At 45.0% G+C, this 26,848-nt stretch overlaps 1 protein-coding gene across 2 annotated transcripts in view; it reads right to left on the reverse strand.

Annotated features, from left to right (window-relative positions):
• LOC144769250 (5-phosphohydroxy-L-lysine phospho-lyase-like) overlaps nucleotides 1–23,525 on the reverse strand; it is a 479,590-nt gene extending 456,065 nt beyond the window's left edge. For both annotated transcript variants that reach the window (XM_078653309.1, XM_078653310.1), the window contains exon 1: nucleotides 23,342–23,525. In XM_078653309.1, coding sequence (XP_078509435.1) covers nucleotides 23,342–23,406 — 65 coding nt within the window. In that variant the 5' untranslated portion in view covers nucleotides 23,407–23,525. The remainder of the gene's footprint in view (nucleotides 1–23,341) is intronic.
• Nucleotides 23,526–26,848: the final 3,323 nt, after the last annotated feature.

The raw sequence follows: 26,848 nt of genomic DNA on the forward strand, positions 1-26,848 counted from the left end.
AATCATGTGCATGCTATCCCTGATATAGCAAGCAGTGATCGGCACAAAATCCTTTAGGAAAAAATTGACGTAGTGGCCCAGAGGTTCTAAGACCGAACCACAACCAGATAATATTGGTCTACCCGGGGGGTTATCCATCCTTTTGTGGATCTTGGGTAATGTGTAAAGAACAGGAGTTCTAGGGTTAGCAACATTCAAAAAATTGTACTCATGTTGACTTATAATACCATTCTCCTGAGCCTCCATGGTTATGGTTTTAATAAGGGTCTGAATATCCTTGGTGGGGTTACACGGAAGCTTACAATAATGGTCAGTATTAGTAACCTGACGCAAAAGTTCTCTCTTGTAATTACCAATATCTTGTAGAACTATCCCCCCTCCCTTGTCTGCCGACTTGATAATCAAGTTGGCATTATTTCTGAGGGAATTGATTGCTGACCTTTCATCCAAGGAAATGTTGTATGGTACATAGAGATGAGATTTCTCTATATTAGAGACTTCTCTGAGAATGACTTTCTCAAAAGTTATTATTTCTTTTGGGATCATGCTAGAGGTAGGGGAGAAGGTTGATGGTGGGCGGAATGGGGTTGTAACATCCCTTGGTTCAGATGGATTTAATTCAAAGAATGCACGCAGTCTTAGCTTCCTGAAGAAGCCTAGTAACTCTGATTGGAGATTCAAAATATTTGGGTAGGTGGTGGGGACAAAAGATAAACCCTTACTCAAGATAGATAGCTCATTTAGACGCACGATTTGAAAATTTCTAGAGATAGCCTGCCTATGTTAAGCCGTCCTCGGTTATTCTGCACTCTCTCTCCCCCGCCGTATAGTCACGGGCTACTTGATCTACACTCGTGACCTAGAATTTTAGTACTACTTTAAAGAACCATCACTACCTTACCAGCCGGTCCGACGCAGTACTCACCTGGCACAGTAAGCCATGCACGGTGCACGAGAAGTCACAATTCTTCCTTGTTGTTTTTATTATTTTTAGTTCCTCTATTCTAAAGTATGTATTTTTCCTTCTTTTAGGCAAAGTAAGGTTTAATGAGAAAGGCAATATTACTGTTTGTCCTGATGATGGTTCCCATAACTCTTTAAGGGGAACCGAAACGCCGTCGACCTGCTTATGCACCCTATACAGATGATTGATTGTATAGTTTGTTGTAATGGTGCTTAATGATATTTTCTGTGTAATGTATTTGTAAAACAGAAAAACGCTTGTTGTTTGCCTTCAAACCTTTCCTATCTTCACTAACGGTAATCAACCCGCATGTGTTGGGCACAGGCTTGTGTACCACACAGGGGTTCTGTGGAAGGTATCTTTGTTCCACTTGTGTAAATCTTGTTTATTCAGTAAACTTGAAAGACCTCTGTCCGGCTGGACAAGTCCTTCCAAAATATAGATTTGATTTCGTCTATATTTATTGTATGTCTATCTTTTCATGCACGGGACCATTGTTGTTTCAAAAAAAAAAATCTAGATTGTCCCATCGCTTTATTGGATGCGAGACCTATGGAAAATTGTAGCTCTACTGCAGTGACTGTGTGCTCGCCCAATATTAAGACTCGGTCAGCTAGTAATGCTAAAATGTGTAAATCTCAGCAAACATTGAGTTTGGCATCAAAAAGGAAGCGAACCGGGGTACAAGTACAAGCAAAGGGGAAGAAAGTAAAAACTATGAAAGTGGCCTCACCTAAAGGGAATCCGACCCTATCCCTCTCTCAAAACTCTATTAGAACACAACCAGCAAGTGAAGGAGATAACCGTCCAACATGTAATGGGGATGAAGTATTGACTGAGATGGGATCGACTTTTTGGGCAAAACTGGAATGCACCATTAAGAGAGTATGTCTCCCAATATATGATAGACTGGATTCAATTGACACAAGACTTGTGTGCCTTGAACTTTCACTTGCCTCAATACAGGGGAGAGTGGGAAATCGAGCTAATGGGCCAAAAAGCAAGCAGACAAATGGTGCGGGGGAACATGTAGTAGATGTTGTTCCTAATGTATTTTCCAAAGGGAGTGATAATGCCATTCGGAATGATAATGCTATTCTGACTACTACTCTGACTGAGTCCCTCGCGCCCTGGCCTGTACCCCCTCCTACTAGCTTGAGAGTGGCAGAACAAGTATTACAGAAGGATAGGACACAGCAAGTAGAGTCCAATAGACCAGTAGCCCAAAATCAAGTTATGTCTAAAACTCCTTCTGTCCCCTTAGAAGCTAGCCTACCAACTTTAGATCTCCCCCCAGAATCATCCCCTTATGTGGTGGTTCTGGTGGGTGTTCCCCCATTGAATCAGGATAGAAGGGAAACTTACACAGAGCTTAAAAATAAGTGTATTCTTTTGCTAAATAGTAATCGCCCACTGCCAACCCATGTATGCGCAGAAATTCTTTTTGCAAGAAGAGTGGGCTGGGTGGGGAAAAAGCCAAAGTCTGTGAGGGGGGGTTGCATAATTATTAATTTTAGGGACAGGAGGGCTGTCGAATACATCTGTGACTGGCCCAGAAAGGATTTATCGTCCACAATTGAATCTTTACCCTTGTCCTATTTCTATGCTCCATCTGATTCTTTGTATAGAGAAAAACTCCCAAATGGGGGATTAACAAAATGTCGTGCATCAGGGAATATATTGTTAGCAAATAGGTTTGATGCTTTATCAGGGTTGGAAGAGTGCCACTGACGGCAAATACACGATTGTGACTGGGGGGCAAGTATAGGGGCCTCTAACGGTTATGATGCAGTTAAGAGGACAAAACATCTGAATGTAAGCCTGATGGGAGATGTTTTGTGCTCTAAGCCAATTGAAACTATGCAAAATGAAAGGAGTGTTACATCTAATGAGCAAGACAGAGAGGCGCTACCACTCCATGTACCGAGTTTGGAAAATCCCCAACCACCCTCTGATCCGAATGTACTATCCCAGCAAGATTTTTTCATTTCGGGGGCTGAGAATACGGATAGTGCTTCCAAAGAAACACGTTTAATAACATTGATGTCATGGAATCTTGCGGGCATGGGCCCAAAACTCGCCTCCCTAGACTGGTTAGATTTTGTTGATAGCTTTGATGTCTGTCTCTTTCAAGAGACCTGGACAACTGAACCAGTATTTAGGTTGGGCTATCTTAATTTTTATGTTCCCGCTGTAAAAATGCATAGAGGACGACCATTAGGAGGTCTGGTGATTTGGGTAAAGCAAAACCTAAATCGTAATATCCAGCTTCTTCCCGTTTCAAATAGTGATATTCTAGCTGTGAGCCTTACCTCCCCCTCTATTCAAAATACTGCTATATTCAATGTCTATGCTAGGGGTTTACCTGGTGGGAAAAAGTCAGAAGTAGTAACCGCCTTGGAAATTTTTGTTGAGGCCCTGCCAAGTAACATGTTGCCCTTAATAGCGGGAGACTTCAATACGACATTCGAGCAATTGGGGCGAGATGACCTGAGTTTAACAGAAGAGGCAGACTCTAGGTGGGGGATTCCCCAACTTGAGCTGAAACCCATAAAAAGATGGACAGAGGCCGCAATACAATTGAAAGGGCTATGTCTGGGGAATCAGCTTAGGGCCGCTAATGGTCGAACATTGAAAGATAAGATGGGTGCCAGAACATATGACAACGGCACAAGTTCTAGTCGTATAGATTATTTACTTGTCCACTTACATCTATGGCATTTTCTCGTGGACATGGAGGTAAGGACTTGCATAGAGAGCGACCATAACCCCTTGACTGCATTGTTTAGGCTTGGATTAGATGGAGTTGGAACAGGTATTCCGGGCACATTAGCCCCAGAAATCGCCTTGGCAAATGATGAACGCCACCTTAAGTGGTGTAACGTCATCAAGGATTCAGATGCCTTGACTGCTATTAAGAACGAAGTGAACAAGTCATTGGAAACTGTGGGGGCGGGTGTGAGTAATGGGACAATGAACCCCGATTTTATGGATGTCCACTCCAATCTATTTACTAACCTTAAAAGTTATTTTTGTAAGCCTAGCATAGTTAGGAAAAAACTAAAGAACAAACCTGAGACATGTTATAATGATACTTGCAGGCAAGCACGTGCCGAGTTGGGCCTAGCATTAAAATCTAGGGACCCTGTTGAAATAAGAGTGGCACGAAGTAGCTATAGGAAAACACAGGCTGGAGCAAAAAAGGAATGGGAGGAGTGCAAATGGCGGGTACTAAAGGAAGCGTGTGCATCGAAAAACCCGAAAGCTTTTTGGGATCTTTTTAAATGGGACAGGGGTGAATGTCCCACAGAACAATGTTGCACAAAATTCATGGGTTAACTATTTTGGCCCGCAATATGCTTGTACCGACAGTGATGAAAATGTCGATATACCCCCCTCTATGTTTTATAAAGATGCCGTTTTTAGCCTAGTGGATGTTGATAGGGCGCTTGATTCGGTAACTGAGGGACGTGCACCGGGTATGGACTGCGTTCCTGCCAACGTGTTTTTAAATGACAAGCAACGTTGGCGACAATATATTGTCTATCTAGCAAATGCAATAGCACAAGGGATGGCGGTCCCCGAGTCTTGAAAGGGAGCAGAAATTGTACCTGTGTATAAAAAAGGAGATAAATCTTTAGCAGGCAATTATAGGCCCATTAGACTTATAGACTCCATCCAGAAAATTATGGGTCGTCTTGTTTTGGGGAAAATACAGACCTGGATTTAGGATAATAACATCTTGAGTCCATTTCAGGCAGGTTTTCGTCCCAAAACAAGTACGATTGATCAAGTATTTCGGTTTATTATCCTCTATTGGAGGGCGGTGGTCCTGGGAAAAGGGACACTGTATGCAGTGTTTGTGGATCTGAGGGCAGCCTTTGATCTAGTGCCACATCGCAAACTATGGCAAGTTCTGGAGGGGTTGGGAATGGCCCCGGAGCGGTTGACTTTGGTAATGCGCCTACATGAGGATAACTTTGCCCGGGTCCGGTGAGGGATAATGGGAGAGGTTACGGAAACCTTCCCCGTTGAGCGGGGGAGTGCGTCAGGGGTGCGTTATGGCACCTACCCTGTTCTCACTCTTCGTGAATGGGGTGGTGGACTACCTCTCCCTGGTCCCCACAATGGCAGGTAACCGTGTTCCAATCCTCATGTTCGCAGATGACACGCTGATAGTCTCCAAAACACCGAGTGGCCTCCAGCGGGCTCTCCAGCGGTTTGGAGACTTCTGTTTGCTGCATGGATTAGAAGTAAATACTGCAAAAACAAAGTTTATGTCCCTTAATGAACGTAAACCTTCTTAGCTTCTTAAACCATTTAGAGGAAGTATATACATGAACAACAGCCCACTAGAGCAGGTATACGCCTTTACCTATTTGGTGGTGACCCTGCAGAGGGACATGCGCTGGAACAGCCAACTTGATTTGGCTGTATTAAAGCACCAGCAGCAGTCAGGACTTCTTCTGAAAAGGTTTAAAGCGTCAACAACTAAACCCATAAGTCCCCTCATGGAGATTTATGGGATGAAGGTATTAAGTTCGGCCCTTTATGTGTCCGAACTATGGGGATTTGAAATCTGAAAAACTTGACACTGGCAGAAAATGAGTTTATGCGCAAAGCTACAGGTGTCCCGCAAAGCACTCCATTAATACCATTGCTGTGGGACCTTGGGAGGAAAGCGGTTAAAGATTTAGCTACTCTACGTCCATTATTGTATTGGCGTAGAGTATGGACTACTGAGGAACTCCTGCATTATGCTCAGGGCCTAAAAGATATTATTGACAAGGATTCCTTCCAAAAAATAACCTGGCTGAAGAAAATTAGATCCCTGCTAGTGAGATTGGGAATGAGAGAATTGTGGGATGATCCATCAAATGCAGTATTTCCCTCTAAAAAAATATTGAAGGCCAGATATTGGGAGATGATCAACCTAACAACATGCACTAAGGGTCTCTCTTCTCACCTCACGGGTCGATTTCTGGAATTTAAACCTCGACCACTGTTGGAATTATATTGGGATGCCATAGAGAACCCAGTTGACCGCAAGCTTTATTTTCAATTCAGGGTGGGTACCCTACCGACAAGGTTATTTACAGCAAGATGGGTAGGAATAACTAATGATGACAAATGTCCGAGGTGCAGGGAAGAGCAAGAATCTGAAAGTCATATCTTGTTTTTCTGCCCACTATATGCAGCACCCTGACAAAAGTGGGTGAAACCTATTTGTCAAATAATTGGAATCCGTCGACATGAAGAGGCGTTGAGAATTTTATCTACAGACCCAAGTCCACCCATTGCTATAGCAGTAGCAAAGTTTTTGAAATGGGCGTGGGTTATCCGCCTGAAGCAGTAAGCATAGTCAAATTAAATCGTGCTCTATCCTGATCCCCCTGGACTAATAAAACTGAATATGAGGGCATTTTTATAATGAATTATGGACCACTAAGTAGCGATTGTGATTTTAAAAATATAAATTTGTGATATTATGGTTTTATGTAGATAGTATATTCGACTATAGTTATGTGGTAGTTTAATTACATTTTAAAATATTTTTATAATTGTACTTTGAAGTGTAATGAATGTTATTTATGTATTTTATTCTGTAAATATCGGATGTTTATGCAATACTTTTATGACTTAACTGTCGAATAAAGATTATGAAACGAAAATATTTTCAAATTAAATTGGCTCTCATTAGGGAGTCTCGTTTAGATCACGTTTACCCACCTCCTATCCTCAACACACATGGTAAAGGTTGGTTTGGTGTGTTACCTATCACCACATCCTCTTAGAAATGGGACTCGGGTAACACATTCTTTGGGCTTTTTATATGCAGTAGTGATGTTGAGGCCATTATACACTTCTTATTCTTCTTCCCTTTGGACACACGTGCAAAAAGATGTCTGGTAAGACTTTGTAATCCTATAATGATCATCATGCATAAGATAACCTTTGACTAATTAGGACTTCTATAGTCTATTACTAACGTATATAGGAGCAAATCTATGCACAGTGATTGTAGGTGACACTAATCTTGTAACCGCCTGTTGCTCTCACTGGTCATTGCATACATTCGCTCAGTGCCAGTGAATGCTTGATGGGGGCAGGCTGCCAGCTGTAAACAGTGCACTGTCTCCTTTGCTCCGGATACCTGTAAATGGTGAAACCGGCTGCCCAAATTCCTGCATGGGCGACACCTTCCTTCAGAGGAGCTACAGTTTTTAAGGGCCTCTCTGTGCCAGAAGGAAACGGAGCTTAAAAAAAAGTTTGCGGACTCTGAGGCAGGGTTTGCAGACCCCAGAGAGACTGAGAATCACGAACCCGGCCTACTGAGTCCTCAAGCCTCAAAAAGGTCACGGAACTCCTTCGTGACTTGTAATTAACCTTATAATGTTTAAAAGGGTATACTTTATCCCGTATAATGCTAATGTCCAACAATCTCTTTACGTCTGGGGAAGAAAATTATCAAACATGTATCTGGTAGAGTGCTAGATTGAGCACAGATATATATTGTTTGCCATAAAATAAAACAGACGTACAGTAGCTCTATGTATGTTTAGGACCAGCGTCCGAGTAAGGGGAAGACATGCGTACATTGGAACATATGAACCGAGCCTTAGCTTTGGCTCCGAATGCTGCTCGTTCTCGCTCTCTGTACAAGGCTGTTCTATCAAGCTGGAAAAAGATTACCTGCAGTGCAATTCACAGGAGCCTTAGGAGATAGAGCAACATATTTGACTTCAAGGTTCATGGTTTTATTTGCGGCTATGACAGGTGTACCAAAAGCTAGGGGGCGGAGGTATATGCTTTATTGTTATCCAATCCACTGGAGAATTCAACATTTTTTACAGACTTAAGCTAAATAAATGGCATTCACACACACTTTCAAATTATTTTTTACACCTTACCAAGGCCTAGTGCGGATCTGGTAACCAGTTTAGCAAAATATGAAGCTGAACAGCACCGGAGCAAAATGAGAACTAAGATTGTCCTTTGTAATGAGAGCCAATTGAGGGCCTGGAAACCTCCAATATATACAGTAAGACTTTTATATTCATATTGCTTCAAACTACTGCCTGTAATAGTTTATCCTGAAAACAAGCAAAGCAAAATGGAGCATGAGGGGACATTCCTTTTTACTTCAGTGCCCATGGCACGAAAACAAAATGGCGCAATCCACAGTGTTAAATGCATTGGTGAGATTGAGGGGGACCAACATGCACATCTGTCACATCTTAGGGATGGGACTCTTGAGCTGTGCGAAAGGTAAAACAAGCCCAGCTAGGTACTGTTGATCTCTTTGAGAGTAGAATATTGAGATGTTTTATGAGCCCATAGTATCCTCACCATATGCAACTAGCAAGAAAGCAGATCAAAGACAGAGTTATAAAAAACCAGGCACTGATGCCATCCACCACTGGGCATAGCCAAAAGTTTTTTACAGTGAGCATTGGCCAGCCATGTGGAGATGGGGTTGGATGTGTGAGGGAGTTGGCCACCAGGCTCTACACCAAACTGTTGGATTCGGTATATGATCAAAAAACCCAGATATTCACTATAAAAACAAGCATTTACAATGCAATGGTTTCGCCTTTGGAAAAGTTAGAGCTATTGGCATTGTAAATGACAAAATTTGTATTTATGTGTTGGTTTTGAAAACAGATAAATAAATGGCATTGTCATTTACATTGCGATTAGCTAAATCTCTGCAGTCACTCTGCAGTCCCTAGCACTCCATAGCACTCCTTAGTCACTCTGCACTCCCTAGTCACTCTGCACTCCCTAGTCACTCTGCACTCCCTAGTCACTCTGCACTCCCTAGCACTCCCTAGCCCTCCCTAGTCACTCTGCACTCCCTAGCACTCTGCACTCCCTAGCACTCTGCACTCCCTAGCACTCTGCACTCCCTAGTCACTCTGCACTCACTAGCACTCCCTAGCCACTCTGCACTCCCTAGCACTCCCTAGCCACTCCGCACTCCCTAGCACTCTGCAGTCACTCTGCACTCCCTAGTCACTCTGCACTCCCTAGCACTCTGCAGTCACTCTGCACTCCCTAGCACTCCCTAGTCACTCTGCACTCCCTAGCACTCCCTAGTCACTCTGCACTCACTAGCACTCCCTAGCCACTCTGCACTCCCTAGCACTCCCTAGTCACTCTGCACTCACTAGCACTCCCTAGCCACTCTGCACTCCCTAGCACTCCCTAGCCACTCCGCACTCCCTAGCACTCTGCAGTCCCTCTGCACTCCCTAGCACTCTGCACTCCCTAGCACTCTACACCCCCTAGCACTCTGCAGTCACTCTGCACTCCCTAGCACTCCCTAGTCACTCTGCACTCCCTAGCACTCCCTAGTCACTCTGCACTCACTAGCACTCCCTAGCCACTCTGCACTTCCTAGCACTCCCTAGCCACTCCGCACTCCCTAGCACTCTGCAGTCCCTCTGCACTCCCTAGTCACTCTGCACTCCCTAGCACTCTACACTCTCTAGCACTCTGCAGTCACTCTGCACTCCCTAGTCACTCTATACTCCCTAGCACTCCCTAGTCACTCTGCACTCCCTAGCACTCCCTAGTCACTCTGCACTCCCTAGCACTCCCTAGCCACTCTGCACTCCCTAGCACTCCATAGCACTCTGCAGTCACTATGCACTCCCTAGCACTCTGCACCCCCTAGCACTCCCTAGCACTCTGCAGTCACTCTGCACTCCCTAGCACTCTGCAGTCACTCTGCAGTCACTCTGCCCTCCCTAGCACTAACACTAGTACACGTTATACAATATACTAATGTAAGGTCTCCACCAGGCTTAGGTTTAGTAAATAATAATAATAATAATAATATCCACATTTGTAAAGCGCACAATCACCCGTTAGGGTCTCTAGGCGCTGGGGGCCGTCGGGAAGATTAAGCAAGCTATTGCCCAGAGTCACATGGTGCTGGGCTAATCTGCCGCCGGTGCCGGGGATCGAACCGTGATCCCCAGATTCCGGAGTCAGTCGCCCTGGCCGCGGCGCCACACCTCTTCCAGTGGGACTAGTAGGGGGAGGAAGCAGGTGGATGGTGTCCCCTATTTCTAGAGAAAGGACGCCCGTCCCACTGAGCCCAAGGAAATGATGAAAGATATGAACATATTGTATGAGTCATGCACAGATCTCACCAGTTTGCATGCAAATGTGGCCTCACAAGGTGTTGTTGTTTTTTTGTTTTTTTAACTCTTCCTGCCAGCAACCTCTTTGCTTGCTGAATGGCCCACGGAGGTAGTCATTTTGGGGCTCTTCTCTGCAGAGGGAAGAAGAGCCCACCAGTTACACTATATTCAACGAAGTACGACTATTTTCAGCGTACTGCGAGAAGTACTTTAGTGCTCGAACTGGATAAATTAAGATCAGTAGGACTAACCCCAAACGTATTCATGAAGTGCCAGAAAGTGAAAGCGGCACTTTTTGGTTCGTTTTTAAATCAATCTACCTTTAATATCAATCTAAGTTTTATTTGTTATTAAGAATTTGATCTAAAAGTGTTTCTCACTGTCCTACGTGCTATTACATATAGTTACTACAAAATCACCGAGCAACTGGTGGTAGGTGCGCTATTAAAAAGGAAAATCTTAAACGTAGACTCAATTAATGCCTAAAGTTTTCACAGACAAAAAATGATGTTTGAATGTGCGTTTTGGTTTTTAATACATACATTGTATACATGTAAGTACATAATGAAATTATATAGAAAAAGATTATCACTTGGATGATAAAAGAGACAGTTAACATTTGGAAAAAAAAGATACTAATGGAATTAATGTCGATGTAAAAGTGAGTTTAAACTTTTCGATACCTCTAATGTAACCATCGTCTTCCTAAGCAATAAATAGCCCAAGGCCGCCTAGTGAGAAGTTCCAACTAATGTTCTGACTACATTATACCTCACGAGAAACAGTGTACCTTCTGATTAACAGATTTCGGTCACGTTTACTTACCGGAAAATAAATATATAAATACTACTTCTAATGGCCTAGCATAATATTTGGCCTCCAGAGCTTGCCACATAACTACTGTGACCAACCTACGAAGGCGTCGGTTTTATGCGGCTCGAAAGAACGAAGGTGCAAGTCAACATGACACAAGCGCCTGGATAGTAACACAGCCTCCGCAGCAGGTGCCGACACCTGTAGGTGCACCCATCAGACCTTACAGGAGACACATTCTATTATTCAGCTGCTGGGACACCCACGGAAACTCATAACCTGCACTCCACACGCAGCGCCGGTAACAAAAGGTCACGACTGAGCATCTTGCGAGAAGAAATAAGACGTTTGGAACTCGGCAGATTGTAAGGAATGGCCGAGACGGTGACCCTTTAGGAAACACTCGCGGGACCTGCACTCCAAAGACCCCCGAGAGGAGCTATGAACACACCGCGCTCAGTGGTGAGGAGTAGCACTTACCTCGGCAGGACGCAGGTCGAGGCGCTTCGGTCGCTGTGCTGGGCCAGGGGGAATGCGGCCGGTGACGCCAGCAGGGCCGAAATGAAGGGAATGTGGTAGGCCGAGATAAGTGACACTTTCGGCCCAGGTTGCCTAGCAAGAACCGAAGCAGCTGATTCACTGAGTGCTGCTTGCCAGAGGGAGGCCAGAACACGTCAACTCAACACATTCTTTTTGAAAAGCTTAAACAAACGCTCTTGGTCTAAAAATGCTACTATCCCTACAAAATGCGTACCTTTCACGAAGCTCCCTGTCATGCGTGGCACCTTAAGCCCCCTCTGCTTTTTCACATAACGAAATGTTGCACTCTTGAAATGGGGTGTTAAGGTGTTGGTGACGAACGCCGAGGCAGGGAATCACCAGCTTTAGTTTCTGACGGTAATGTTATGTGTGTGGATCATATTTAGGTATGCGGCCGAGCAGCTGTATTCATGTGCGATATTATCTGGAACAGAGGCGGTACTCAGAGCAGTGCGCAGCCAATAAAAGTATGATTCATTCAAAACAAGTCAGGTCCCGGGCCGGCAGCCAATCACAGCGCGGCCCGGGAAATTACGTCACAGGGGTGTCCCGGGCCGGCAGATTCGGGGGCGTGTTTTTCGTGCTCTCCCCCTGGAAGGTAAAATTCCAGCCAATGGGAAGAGGAGAGGGCGTGACTTAAAAAGACACGGAAACGCCCCTGAATCGCGTTTTCACGGGGAAAGCGTGATTGACAGCCAATCTCTTCCAATGGCTAGCCTCCATTTATGGAGCTAGCCAATGGAAGACAGAGGCAGGACTAAGCCCTATACTGTAGGACATAAGATTTCGCCCTGGGCGGAGCACCTGCTTAGCAGGTGCTACGGCCAGGGCGAAACCTAAAAAAAATTATGGTTACAGTGAAGTTATGGTTAGATTTGGGAACACCTTAACGTATCTTTAAAAATCTTCAGAAATTCTCTTAAACAAAACACAGTTAAAGTACACTTATGGTTAGAAACTAAAACCAAAACCCTTATGGTTAGAAACTAACACCAAAACCCCTAGACATTTGCAAGTTATGGTTGCCTCCGAAATCCATAACTCGGACAATAGCCATGCAACTATAACTTAGACACCAAATTCCATGCTTATGACCTCACACAAATAAAACCAGCAAGAAACCACAGCGAAAAGAACATCAATACATAACACATACCCAAAAATAAATAATAGAATATTCAATGTTCTCTCAATGGCAGTGTTAATTTTAAGGTGATAAATGTTCCTCTCTATTCTCGTGTTTGCCCCACCCAGGAGAATTTTGGGGTCAGGGTGTTCTAATTTGAGGCGCTTCCACTGGTAGAATGAAGGTACTCTTTTTAGATCTTGCTTGAGACATCGCATGCTCGGTCGGCTGTGAGACACTTTGCTGACTTGAAAAAAAATGTAAAAAGGAGTTTTGAGCCCCACTTACCATTACCAGGCTTTATCGTCACTCATTTCCTTGCTTCTCTTTGGTCAGTGCTTGCCGGTGTAGGAAAGTGGAGTATTATGCAGTGAGGTTGGTTAGGCTTTACTATGCAATAGTCTCACGTTACCCCAAATAGCTCCTTTGGATTCACACTAATAAATCCATAGCTCAGTCCTGGTAGCACGGAACAGGGCAGTTACACTTAACTAGAGGAACATGTGTTGAGCATTTCAGAATACCAACATGGAGATAAGTAACTGCAAAGACTCAAAAGAAATGCAACATCAATTTATAGAAATAAAGCAGTTTTTTTTAATTTGTTTTTATTTAAAACATAAGCAAGGCAAATTACAATCAAATGGCATTCACATTGAGCATTATGGATTATAACAGACGTCAGTGACATCACACACATCGATAAAACCTGATGTAGCATAATTATCCTTGTTGGCATTTTTCGGGAACCCGCCACCGCTTCCCACCCCTCACTCTGACTCATTATCCCCGTCCTGCATGGGTGGTTCACACAGAAAGCCTCTGAATTTGTTCCAGGCACCCCATATTTTTTCCCATTTTCGGGGGCATCCACAGTGCGTGTATACCACTCTTTCCGCCATCATAGCCGCATCTAAATCCTTGCACCAGTCTCTAAGCGTTGGTACCTCCCCAGACCCTCAGTTTCTGGCAATATTACGTTTGGCAAACATTGCACCCAGCGTAACCCAGTCCTGAGCAGAGTGAGAAAGATCATTCGGCTCCCATAAGTTCAGTAGACAACACTTCGGTTCCGGGACAACCAACAACTCTACCACCTGTGACAATGTTCGCATGACTCTGGCCCAATATGCTGCAATCTGGGGGCATTGCCATATTGTGTGAAAAAAGGTTCCCACCTCCCCGCAGTCTCTCAGGCAAAAATAGTGTGTGGCCCTTCCTATGGTGTGTAGGGTAACCCTGGTGTAGTGCACGCGATGACGTATCTTTAGCGGCACTAATCGGAGTCTCGAACATATGGCTACTTCCCGTGGGGATGACAGCGCCGTCTGCCAATCCGCATCGTCGTTCTCACCCAAGTCAGTGGACCAATTGCGCTTAAGTGTAAGTGTCGGGTCAAGCATGTTATTAATTAGTTTACGTTAAGTGAATGAGGTCGCCTTTTTGGGCATGTGCTCAGTAAGGAGTCTGCCTTCAAAAAGGGGTGGCCTCCGGTATATCGGTGCCGGGCGGGAGAACCGAGCCTAGTGCATGACTGATCTGTATGTACCGAAACCTCTCGGTGGGCGCTAGCTCATATTGGGTCCTAAGCTGTTCAAATGGTACCATTGCACCCTTCTTCCATGAATCCCCCACCGTGTAGATACCTATCAGGTCCCATGCCCGGAATCCCTTGCTGTTTCGAAGTCTTCCCAGCTTTCGTGCCGACCAGAGTGGAGTCATTTGAGTGATAGTATCTTTGCATTTGAGACGAACCTGCGCCGTGTACCATATGCCAATTGTGTGCGCCATCGGTCCTACGAGGAAGGAAGATCTACCCTTATCATATAGTGTGGAGAGAATTCCTGCTTCTCCCAGCTCCTGTCTTTCTGCCTGGAACGCTGGTTACGTCTGAGGCGTGTGTAACCATTGATTAATTATTTTCAATTGGGCTGCCCAATAATATAACTAAATATCCAGAAGGGCTATTCCGTTGTCGTACCAACCCCAAATCAGCTTTTCCCGTGCTATGCGCACCGGTTTGCTTCCCCAGGCCAGAGACAACCGCCTCTATCTTCTTAAAATATTTTAGTGGACCGGGAAACGGGGCATTCTCTAATACATATAAAAACCGTGGGAGCGTCATCATTTTAAAAAGGGCTGCCTTGCCCAGGAGGGTCAACGGCAGGCCATGCCAGTGTTCCACATCTCGCCGAAACCGCTCAAGGGGGGGCATCAGATTTTTTAGGAGAAATTCCTCCGACCTGGGTGTCACCCAAATACCCAAATATTTAAAAGAGTCCCTTGTGATTTTGAGTGGGCAGTCCGCCGAGGGCAGTGGGGGCTGGCCTCGCAGGATGAAGAAACCGATTTGGACCAATTGATGGTATACCCTGATGCCCAACCAAAGATTTCACAATTGTTCAAAAGTACTAAAATAGAGCGTCTGGGGGAAGTCAGGTATAAGAGCACATCATCCGCAAACAAGGAGATGCGGTCTTCCCAGGTTGCTGTCCAATTAAGTCCCCAAATCATAGGGTCCCATCGAATCCAAGCTGCCAATGGTTCCAGTGCCAGTGCGAACAGCAATGGGGACAGCGGACAGCCCTGGCGCGTGCCTCGCCCCAGTGGAAAGTCTCTGGAGATATGCCCATTCGCCACCACGTGTGCCAGAGGGTGCGAGTATAACAAGTGCACCCATGCACAGAATTTGGGGCCGAAGCCTAGATGTCGGAGGTCCGCAAATAAATAAGACCATTCCACCATGTCGAATGCCATTTGAGCATCAAGGGAGAGGATAATTGCAGGTTCTTGAAGACATGGCATGCGCGCTAGCACTGCCTGTACTCTTCTAAGGTTAAGTGCAGTGCTCCTATTGGGCATGAAATCGGACTGGTCAGGGTGAATCAGGGTCTCAAGGTGTGGGGTCAGGCGTATGGCAATCAGTTTAGCAAGAATCTTAGCTTCAGCGTTGAGCAAAGATATTGGCCGGTATGAGGAACAATCGTCCGGGGGTTTACCAGGCTTCGGTACCGTCACTATGGTAGCCATTCGTTGATCGCGTGGCAGCTCCCCCGCTCATTTTCAGGAGATGTGGGGCAGTTAGATCAGATGTTCGTTTATAAAGCTCAATGGGTATTCCATTGGGTCCCACAGCTTTTCCTGACTGCAGGGAATGGATGGCAGTCTGTAGTTCCTCAATCGTGAAGTCGGCTTCCAGTGAGAGAGCCGCTTCAACTGACAGAGCAGGCATTTTGATATCTTTGATGTAGGTCTGCGCCTCTTCTGTCGTCAAGCGTGAACCGGAAGTATATACCGGTTGAAAATACCCGGCCAATGCGTCCCTATGTCCCCCGGGGTGGTCACTATTTCACCAGACGGAGTACGCAGCTGCGCTATCATTCTCTGTGCTCTTTCCATGCTAGAAGCTTGACTGCCTTGTCCCCAACTTCGTATACCGTGTGCCGAGTAGCTTGTAACTGCAGTTTAACCAGTTCAAGTCGGTGTTCTTTAAGCGCGCATTGTTTAAGGTGTAAGGCTTGCGCCGTCGCCGGGGAAGGATTCTCCGCATGGCAAGCATGAACCTCAGCCAGGTCAGTTTCTAAGGCATCTAACTCGCCCCGCGCTAAATGTCTATGGCCTGCTATGGAGGCGATAGCCTGACCCCTTACCAGAGTTTTATATGCCTCCCACAAAATACTAGGGGATTGTACAGAGGACACATTTTCTTGGAAGTAATGTTTTGTGACTGTAGCAATATCTTAACGTATCTTGGAGACTTGTAAGCAACCCGGAGAGATAGGGAAGATTCGCTTTCTCGCCTTAATGTGCATCTCGTAGGTCAGAGAGACAAGTGAGTGGTCTGAAATGCCACGGGGACGAATCTCAGTGTCTGTCAAATTGGTTACTTCCGGGTCGGGGACGCCGTTTACAACGAGGGTGATTCTACCCAGAACTTGGATACCACACGTACCCATGTGGTGAATCGGGAATAAAGACTTTCTCTAAGACTACGTTTTGCGGATGGCACAATTGTGCTGAAATCTGGCGTCTTCTATGTACCTTGTGATTTGAAATTTACGGAACCAATATATCGTCTTCGACTAACTAATAGGTTACCCTGCCGGGTTGGAATTATCACCGGACTAGGGCCCTAACAGACAAAGATCCAGCAATTGAGCCCTGAAGAGTTATAGTGTCTATGATTGTATAGACCTATAACGAAACACGTGTCGGCTGGCTGTCAATTACCATGGGTGTTTCGATCTAATAAAAGGAGCTACACATCAAAATTCAAAGAATCAACGTTGGACTTTTGTTTCTGTAACTTACATATAGTAACACTCTACTTGTTTGTACTGAATCTGTGTGCGCGGGATTTTGTTTTCCTAAATGGGGCAGGCTGTCAGCGGAGAGTAGGAAGTAGTCTATACGGGAGAGGCTGTTGTGCACCCCTGATTAGAAAGTATAGTGTTGTGTGTTGGGATGTCTATACCTCCATGCATCCGTGAGACCCAGGGCGTCAATAAATCCCTTCATACGGGAACCGCCTTCTACATCTGTCCTGGGGGGTAGCAGTCCCTAGTGCCATCTAATACTGTGTTAAAATCGCCCCCTAAAAGCAGCTCCCATTCCGGTAGACTCAATAGAAATGCGCTAAGCGCCGGGAAGGTCACAGCCTGGAGGGTGGGGGGAATGTACACCGATACAATATTAAAACGCCTCCCTTCCCACTGACATGATATGGCTGCAAACCGTCCCTGGTCATCCATCCCAGTGTGTTGTACAATCAGTGGGAACTGTTTACGCACTAATATGCCCACGCCCCTGGAGCCTGAGGAAAACTCTGAATGTACCACCATTTTGTATCCCCAGCGATCCATAGCTCTACACGCCGAACCCACCAGGTGTGTCTCCTGCAATGAGGCCACTGCTGGCGCATTTCGCCTTAGATACTGCAACACCAACCCCCTTTTTATCTTATCGCCCAGACCATGTACATTCCAGCTAAGTAATGACAACGGAGTCACCGGGGACGTCGGGGGGTCACCAGAACCAACTCCAGAGTGTGTCGACATTGTCCCTACTGCCATAAGTAGTGTAGTGTGTCAAACAAATGCCAATGCAGTATGCCCAAAAAACGGTAACAGGTATACATTTCGATGATCATTGCCCTGTTCATAAAAACAGCGAAACATGAAACAACTCTCAATAACCACCCTTCCCCTCCCACCCTCCTCCCTACCTCCCTGCTCGACAGATTTATAAAATACCCGCCACCCCAACAAAGCAGAGTGCTTAATACCCTTTCCCAGTTCTTCAACGAAGGGGGTAAGAGAAAACAACCTCCGCCCCCCTAGAGCCCCCCACTCCGAGAACTGCAGAGACCCAGTGTCCCTTTCGAGTTACATCAATTAGAACCAGAGGAAGACAACCTTCATAAGTGCCCCTTGATATCATCTTGGCAGGCCACACCCACATTTTATATCCAAAAGTAGTACCTGATCAGGAGCAATGTAAAGTGTCTGCATTTTTACATCTTTGCATGAAACAGTACAACGATACCAGAAAGGAAAGAGTCCTGAGGAAGCGAGGCCTTGACACTTTCATGGCATTGCAGATCCATTCATCATCCAACATCTTGCACTCTTTCGAGAACTTGTGCTCACTCTTGTTCCATGTCTGCCAGCTGGTCGTTACATCGTGCATCGCGGTGTCCAGTACGGCCTGATCGTGTGGCCTTTCGCCAGCCATCCAGCCAGTCTTGCAGAACCACGCCTTTCCTTTAGCTTTCACTCTCAATTTGGCGGGAAACCACATGGAGTACTTTATTTCACGCTCCCGGAGAGCCTTCTTCATGCCTAGGAATCCTCTGCGCTGTTTCATGACGCTGCGTTGTAGTCTGGAAAAATCGTGATGGTGGCATTGTCTATCCGGATCAGAGGGGCTTTTCGGGCGGACTGCAGGATCCGACACCTTAGTGGAGATTTTATTAAAGTCAGCGAGGATCAGGGCAAGTTCAACTGCGAGAGTCCCAATGTGTGAGTCCACCTTATTCAGGGTGGTCATGATGTCTTGTAGGGTCACCTCCTGCGTAACTCCACCCGTCGCTCCAGCCGATGTTGGGACGTCTTTGTCCTGCGCATCGCCTTGCGACTTTGTAAACTCAAATGTATCCAGCTTCGCCTGATTAGTCCCTTTCGCGTTTCTGTTGCTCATGGCAGCCGCAGAAGTGATGGATCCACGTGGAAGATTGTTGCCGTCCGCTGGACAGACCACTATGCCGCCACGGCCAGCCGGTTAATCCAGTTCCCCAATCCTCAGGGTTGCACAAAGACTTTCAGGAACTGTATGCCACCAAGAGCGTGTCTCTCATGGATGGCAAAGCAAAGGGGTTAGGTCCCCCGCCGTTCCCCACTACTGCGCAGGATATGAGCGTTGTGCGTGCCCTGAGTATAGGTGGGGTAGCTGCTGCGCAGACAACAGGTCCAGAGAACCAAAGTTTCACTGTGGCTCATGCCCCTTGGACAGACAGAGCGTGGGACTTTCCTTCCCAGAATGGCATATGCTGGCAGGGCAGCCCCCGGGGGCAGACATTCAGAGCAGCGTCAAAGGCAGCCCGAGATAATTAAATAAATATAGTTCGCGAGTGAGAGGCAGCCCACCCACAAAGCACGTGGTGCCTCAGCACGGTCCTCAGTGAATATGAGGCCCCTCCACAGCAAGTGGCAGCGGGCATTCCGAAAATGGCGGCAGGGGATTCTTGCCTGCCCTCGCTCCGGCCGTCACAGGGAATATATTATGGCCGCGTAGCGGGGATATCACCAAACCCTGCCTCCTGCCGCAGGGCTGTGCAGTCGGGCGCCGCCACTCACTGTATCTCGGAGGGGGGAGGGAAGCGCTCCAACAACCGTAACTTCCGCTCCTCCCCGATCCGACCTCCAGGCCACCGCCACCGGGCACTCCTCAAACTTTAGATCCTGGCTGCCGTCTGCGTGTAGGCCCCAGGACGCCGCACTCCGCCACTGTCTCAGGGAATGTCGCACAGCAGCAAAACTGGTATCATACGATACCGGGCACTTTCCGCCGCATCTCTGTACTCTTACGGGCAGAATGGGTCGCGGATAATTAGCCAGATAGACTGGGCCCTTTATCGGGAGCTCGGCGCCTCTCTAGGTTGCGGCCATGTTCTTTGGCTGCTATCCACGCCCACAACAAAGCAGGTTTTTATATAAATTTAGACACCAAAACGAACAAAATCTGATAAGTATAACCGGAGGTATGGATTTTTAAAGTAAAAACAAATCATTGCACCTCACTCTTGCAAAACTTAAACGTTGAAGTCATTGGGGAAAAACACTAGTGACAACTGGTCACTTGCAGGTTGATTCAGTGAAAACCACTGGTTGTAGAGGTGAGGAGGGTCCCAGGACCAGGCTCAGACTGTCAATTGATTTTTAACTGGCTCATAGGGCCCAGGCACTGAAGACCAGGAGCCGCGTTGCTGCTTTTACCACTTGAACTGGGCTGGTCAGGAAGAGGTTTTAAACTTTTGGCGCCCCTATGTTCCATGACCGCCTCCTCGGATTCTCTCCCTTCCACCTGCAAAAGTGACCCTCATCTCTCCAATCATAAGATAATGCTAAACATAGTGCCCCCCTCCACATGTCAGGGCCCAGGGAAGGCGCACCAGACGCACTGCCCTGAAGCCAGCCCTGCCTCTTGACTACCTCATTTTTCTGCCTGCCTGGGTTGCAAATGTGCCTGGGGTAGGGGGCTGGCTTTCCTCCTCTGGGAGGATTCCTACTTGCATATCAGAGTATAAAAAAATTGAATGCTTGAATTAATCTCAGCCACTGGTAATTACTCGGGCAGTGTCCCAATCCATCGTTATTCAGTTTGAACACAGCTATATGCAATTCAATCTTGACTCTGCTTCAATGTGAACAGTCTAGCCCAAACTGCCAAGCCAGGTCCTCCCTGAACAGGGAACACAAGCAACCCAGGACCAGTTTCGCCCTAATGAAGGCCTCATCGGCGGGGTACAGCTAGGTTCCAGTGACACTGTGCACGGGACTCACGTCTAGGCATACCCATCCCACTTAGGACGACACACTAAAGTTAAGTATAATAAAAAGTGATGGATGGAATGCTCAAATTAATCTCAGCCACTGGTAATTATTTGCTCTAAGAATAAAAATGGATTATGGGTATAGAAAGCTTGTCCAGAAATGAAAGAATAACTCATCCCATAACAATCAAAGACGTTTGCATGAAGATAGGTGGGGTATATTCAGTGAACTATATAAATTATAGAGATTCTACTAGGGTTCTACTTTCAGCCTGCTCTAATGTATTTATATTTTAATCCCTTCATGCCCTCTTCCTTGCATGCCTAGTATTCTCAAACATCATTGCTACTTATATTATAAATATAGTCTTTACATTGGTGGTTGATAGATGATGGCTTTCTGACTATACCCATATCTCTGTAGTGTGCGTTTACACACCAAACTATCTTAACACTAGATACAATTGGCCAGCAGATTTATTAATTAACATATTGTGGAAATCTGCAAGCAACCTGAAGGTTGGAAGTCCAAACCTCATTGTGGCCAAATTAGGTTTCCACAGTTCTAAGGTTGATGAAATAAGTAACAACGAGTTAGGCAATAGTAACAGTACTGTGCTTCACACTTTTAGACTTTGGTAGTAAGCATTTTTTTTAAAGTACAATTACATCATCTAGGAAACTATTTAGGTTTCGCCTGTATGATGAACTAGGTGCTGGGAATGGGCTTGTCCATCTATAACGTGGGGCATGCTCAAAGCCCGGATCCTTCTTTAAGTATGAGTGGTAGCCATAATGACAGTGTCTCTCAGGCTCTGTGCGCTTGCCTCGGCCCAAGCGTTCCCTCACTCCTAGGTAAGATATGGCGTTGTGGACCAAGTTTCTGCACTATGAGAGGTGTGGGTGAGGGCACACTGGCCTAACAAGCCTTTTAGTCGCCCTTTTTCCTCCTAAACTTCCTTTTATCTATCTGGCCTTGGTGAGACAGAGCAGAGACATGGATGACTGGGACTAGATGGTGTCCGTGATAATGTAAATGAGTTTAAAATAGTTTCCAGAGCACCAATGGATAGTCACTAGCTCGTTACATTCATGCTTAAAGTGACCCCTGTTTGAAAGGTTGGAACAGAATTTTACGGGCATTAAGATGCGTTGGACTGAATGGAAACATGGCAGCGAGAGATCGATAAATGTGCTCATCACCTGGGGATAAAAACATATTTACACTCCACGTGGCAGTGAGATCTGACTACCTAGTCCACTGGGTGTGAGGGGTTCATGCAAAAGACTATGGTCCGCCTGTAAATGTATTTACAGCAACAGAATCTAAAGGAGTTGCCTTTGTGGCCACGAAGATCGCTAGATAAAGAAAATACATTTGTGTTTCGGTAAATTCAGCGTAGCTTTCTGCAGTTATTTTGGAACGTTTAGGCTTACATTTCCACTGTGTCCAACATGATCCAAATATAATGAACATGAATTCTATTTTGCTATTTTTGCCATGTTTATTGTGTTGACACTGTACATTTTGTACTTGATTTTAAACTAATACAATTACCACTATTTGAACTGAAACTATTTAAAATGTCATAGCCTGATTTGTACCAATTTTCACAACCAGACAGCCGGGCCACGGGGTGCGCACTAGATTGGGACACAAGGGAGAAGTTCGCCCCAAACTCCTCACTCAATAAAAACTGCTTTGGGGAAGGATTAAAGAAAACATATAGGACCCAAGGATTTAGTGTTGGTGGCACCTTTAATTTATCGTCGGAGCTTCAAACCTAAGAAGGTTGAATTTTGCTTCAACTTGAACTCTGGCGCTACATAAACAGTTTGAAAAGTCTCAGGAAGAAACACCTTTTTTTTTTTTACAAAAATGGGAACATCTTAATTAGGTACTGGTTCAAGCTATGATACAAACTGTAACTATAATCGTAAACATAAACATATCCCCCGGCAACTCATTTACATGCATCTCTAACCAAATGTACAACGTGTGTATATATATATATATATATATATACGGGATACAAAGCAAAAAGGGATCTCCTATAACCAAGTATTTCTTCATTTTTGAATTGCATTATATGTATAATGGTGTGAAAACAAATCAAAATATTAAAGAAATACTTGGTTATAGGAGATGCAAGTTTATAGATGAATTGCAGGGGGTATGTTTCTATTTACAGTTATTGCTCTGCCCCAGGGACTATTTCTTGCCCACAAAGCAGGGGGCACTTTTTTGAGAAGTACAAAACTATAATTGTTCCATGTACTCAACCAACTTGTGCATTCATTTCACGAGCCATACAAACATATCCCTTCATACAAGAGTCTTCTATGCCGAGAGAAAAGTTAATAAGAAAGCAATGGATGAGGCGAGGTTCGGAAATAAACGAGAAGCAAAGGCAACCGTTTTCTTGTGTGTTGCATTTTGAGTATCTGTGGTTAATGTGCCACTTTAAAATAAAGCGCTACACGAAAGGACTTTAAACAACTTTATACTTGAATGAGCTCTTAAGCTATCACTGTTTGCTCTCTACTTTCCCCCTCACATGCTAATCATTACCGATCCATGAAGTCATAAAAGGCAGTGGAAAATTCTTGTGCATTAAGTGTCTGGTCAGCACAGGGCGGAACACAGGAGGGGGCTATATATGCAATAATATTGGGGACAAGATAATATTACCTACCCAATGAGTTTCCGACGCAGCTCCAACGTCTCAGATTTAGAGTACCTCTCCTCGCTCACAGACATACTTTCCTTTTTTAATCCCAAAAACGAAAAAACACCACAACAATGCGCTTCTTTGCTAACTCAGAAGTAAAATTGACTGACTTGCATACTGTCTCTGAGGCCCCGCCCCCGAAAACAAGGACGACTGCCCTTAAAAAGATGTCTGAAACAAGACCAGCCCACATAATATTTTGGACGCATTGAACGTGTTAACTGCAAACGTGCCCCGTTTTTCCAAGAAAGTAAACGCATTTTTGCCACGACTTTCGATTTAGGTGATAGACTTTCATTTTTTTTTCAACAAAAGGGCTGTTACTTGAGATTCCTCCAGCTCAAAACTTGCTCCACTGGGCTAAAAGTTAAACGACAAATTGAATTAATGTCTTTCTATTAAAAAAAAAGCATCTCTCGCTTACCTGTTTAACATTGGTGAATACATATACTGTGCACCCATTCTTACAGCACCATAACGAGGCCAGAAAACGGCCTGATCATAAAAGACCGTAGGGCAGGGCTGTGAGTGGGATGAAAAAACAAGCATTTACAAGGCAACGGTCTCGCCTTTGCACAAGTTAGAGCTATTGGCATTGTAAATGACAAACTTTTTATTTATGTGTTGGTTTTGAAAACAGATAAATAAATGGCATTGTCATTTACAATGCCAATAGCTTAATCTCTCGCAAATGCGAGCCCTCCCTATTGCATTTGGTCTCGTCTTTAGTAAAGTTTATGCAATTCTGTTTGTAATTAGGTGACTTTTTAGTTTTGCTTTTATTAGTGTTTTTAAAAGTCCCCTGTACATAACATGCATATGTGTGCATTTATGTATATGTAAGTATGCATTAACATTGATATTGATATAGATATGCAGATGTTTATATGTTTATAAATGTATGTATATATGCATATATATATAGGTTTCCAATTCCGCTCGAAAACGCCGACTGCGGCCCCGCCGGAAGTGGCACCCACGCCGGTCGAGCAACCGGTATATATATATATATATGCATGTTATGTTCATGAAAGTTTGAAAAACACTAATAAAGCTAAAGTTAAAAAGCCACCTACTTACAAACAGAATTGCTTTATCTGTAATAAAGATGAGACCTATGGCATTTTGTTCACTAGTGCTTTTAGGCAAAGAGTAAAGGTTTGGAGTAAGGTTAGCCTGTTTTTGCCGATTGAGTAGTAGAGAGTGAGTAGTACATAGTGAGTAGAGAGTGCTAGAGAGTAATAGAGTGAGTACTAGAGAGTCCTAAAAATTAATGTGTCCTTGTGTAATGTAACGTGCTCATGTAAAGCACCCCAAATAACTTTTGGTCGAGTTCGTGCTGTATAAAGCTACCCCTTCAAAAAGAGAACATTAAAGAAAAGAAAAAAGAACTGGGCATTTGTTCCAATCACCCGTCTAGAGTTGTGTCGTGTAAAATACGGACCTCTTCTTTCAACAGCCATAACTCTTCTTACTTCTAAGTTCAGAATCAAGAGGCATTGACTGACTTTAATATGGCAGCTGCTGTGAATGACTACGCCCACAGGGAGGATAAGGTAAGGCAACGAAGCACATTTGCTTCGTCAGATACTACCAAAACTGCCATTGGCTACAAAAACACTCCATCAGAGATAAATAGTGCCATAATTGGCCACAGCTGCTGTAAGCCACAGGAAAAAGGCGGTCGCGCTAACTGTAAAACGGCAGCCTAGGCACTACCCACAGGTTGGGGAAAGCTGGCAGCCACCGGCTCCTTCCCTCCAGTCTTACCATTTGCGCACCTTCTCGATGGCCGCCATCACTTTCTTAACGTCATCATTGGCCAGGCTACGCGTCTCAGCTTTGCCAGAGCGTCCGGACATGGTGGCGCTGGACCACTGCGACTCGTGACCCTCTACTTTTCCCGGGGCAGTCCCGTGGCCTTCTCTGCTCGTCACTCACTCTCAACGCAGAGACGGGCGGAGCATGCAGGATGGTGCGTGCTGACGTAAGCCTTAATCGTGCCACTCTTCAACCTTCCCCAAGCAGATCAAGTCGTCTAGCCGTAGAGAGGACTGGTGGCGGCGGGGGCGTGGCTAATCCTTGCCTCCAAGTTTCTAAAAAGCTTTAACAAGGCTTGCGGAATATGTTTATTTATTTATGCGTGACTGCACATGTCCCGCATGAAATAACATTTTGCAATTCTGCTTTTCTCCATGCACAAATTACCCTGCTTACAGTATACGTTATAATCTCAAAACACTCAAATTAATCGGGTCGGGATGGAAACCCGAGTTTTTGTGTTCAAATATTCGAGTAATCTGTTTCTTACCTGGAGTCTGGCCTCAATGTGAACCTTATGCATTCTCCCCGTCAATAGAGCGCTCCTCACCAGGGGTAGTAAGCGCTTTATAAATGTACAACACCGTCAACAACAAATAGCTTCTAGCAGTCCAGTCACTGAACCCAAGCTCTTGTCTGACATAGACTTTTCTCTTCCCCCGACTTCCTCCTGCTGTAAAAGGTTTCTAATCTTTATGGGGCAGGCCCCATAAAGTTTACAAATCTTTTACAGCAAAAGGAAGTTAAGGAACCCAGTCTGAAAAGAACGGGGCTAAAAGAGAAAGAAGTACATCACTAAGACCTCTTTTCCAATGGCTGGCCACCGTTTATCATGAACGGTGACGCCAGCCAATGGAAAAGAGGAGCGGGGCTTAACCTCGCTAGTGAAACTCACTCTATGTCATTAAGTCTCACCAGCGAAACTGCGCATGTGTGCAGTCTTATGCTAGCCGAGACCTAACTAGGCGAGGGTCCTCTCAAAGGGGCGTGGCCGATGTAATTAAGGGCATGGCTTAAAAACAAGTAAGCTAAATGTCTGTACTTAGCAAAGTGTGCTGACCTTACTGGTGTATTGCTGTTTGTCAGTGCATCCAGATATGTGATAATACAAGTAATGCCAGGACTGTTGGCTTTGTCAATGGTTGTTAGTTGTATCAAATAAAAAGGCAACAGCTATGGCTCCGTTGTATATAATATTAAACACTCTTCAGTTATGAAATAATGAGACTGTGAAAGAACTAAAACGAGTCTTTGAAGTTACATCAAAGGCTTTGAATAGTGCTACTGTTGCAGTATTGAGATTATTGTTTCACCCTGAGGGTTAAGGCAAAAATAGAGAGCCTGATAGGGACCAGTCTCATCACCTACTTTTATATATATACTTGTATATTATAAACAAGAAGACGTAAAATATAACAAGATACAAAGGACAAACAAAGAAATAGATTGGTTCTGATGAAGCAAAGCTTCGCATTTTGCGACTTGCCGAATTCATGAACCTCGTCTATGTGTAACAAGGTAATAATTTGTACGTCTTACTAACGTTTATTTTATGTTTATTTTAAGTTTCCACGAAGCTTGCCTATGTGTTCCTAAAACGAATAATTCGAGTCTCTTAATATGGCCGCTGCGTTGAAATAAGTGTCTGCG

This window comes from Lissotriton helveticus, chromosome 7, assembly GCF_964261635.1.
Source record: "Lissotriton helveticus chromosome 7, aLisHel1.1, whole genome shotgun sequence".
Taxonomy (NCBI): Eukaryota; Metazoa; Chordata; class Amphibia; order Caudata; family Salamandridae; genus Lissotriton; species Lissotriton helveticus.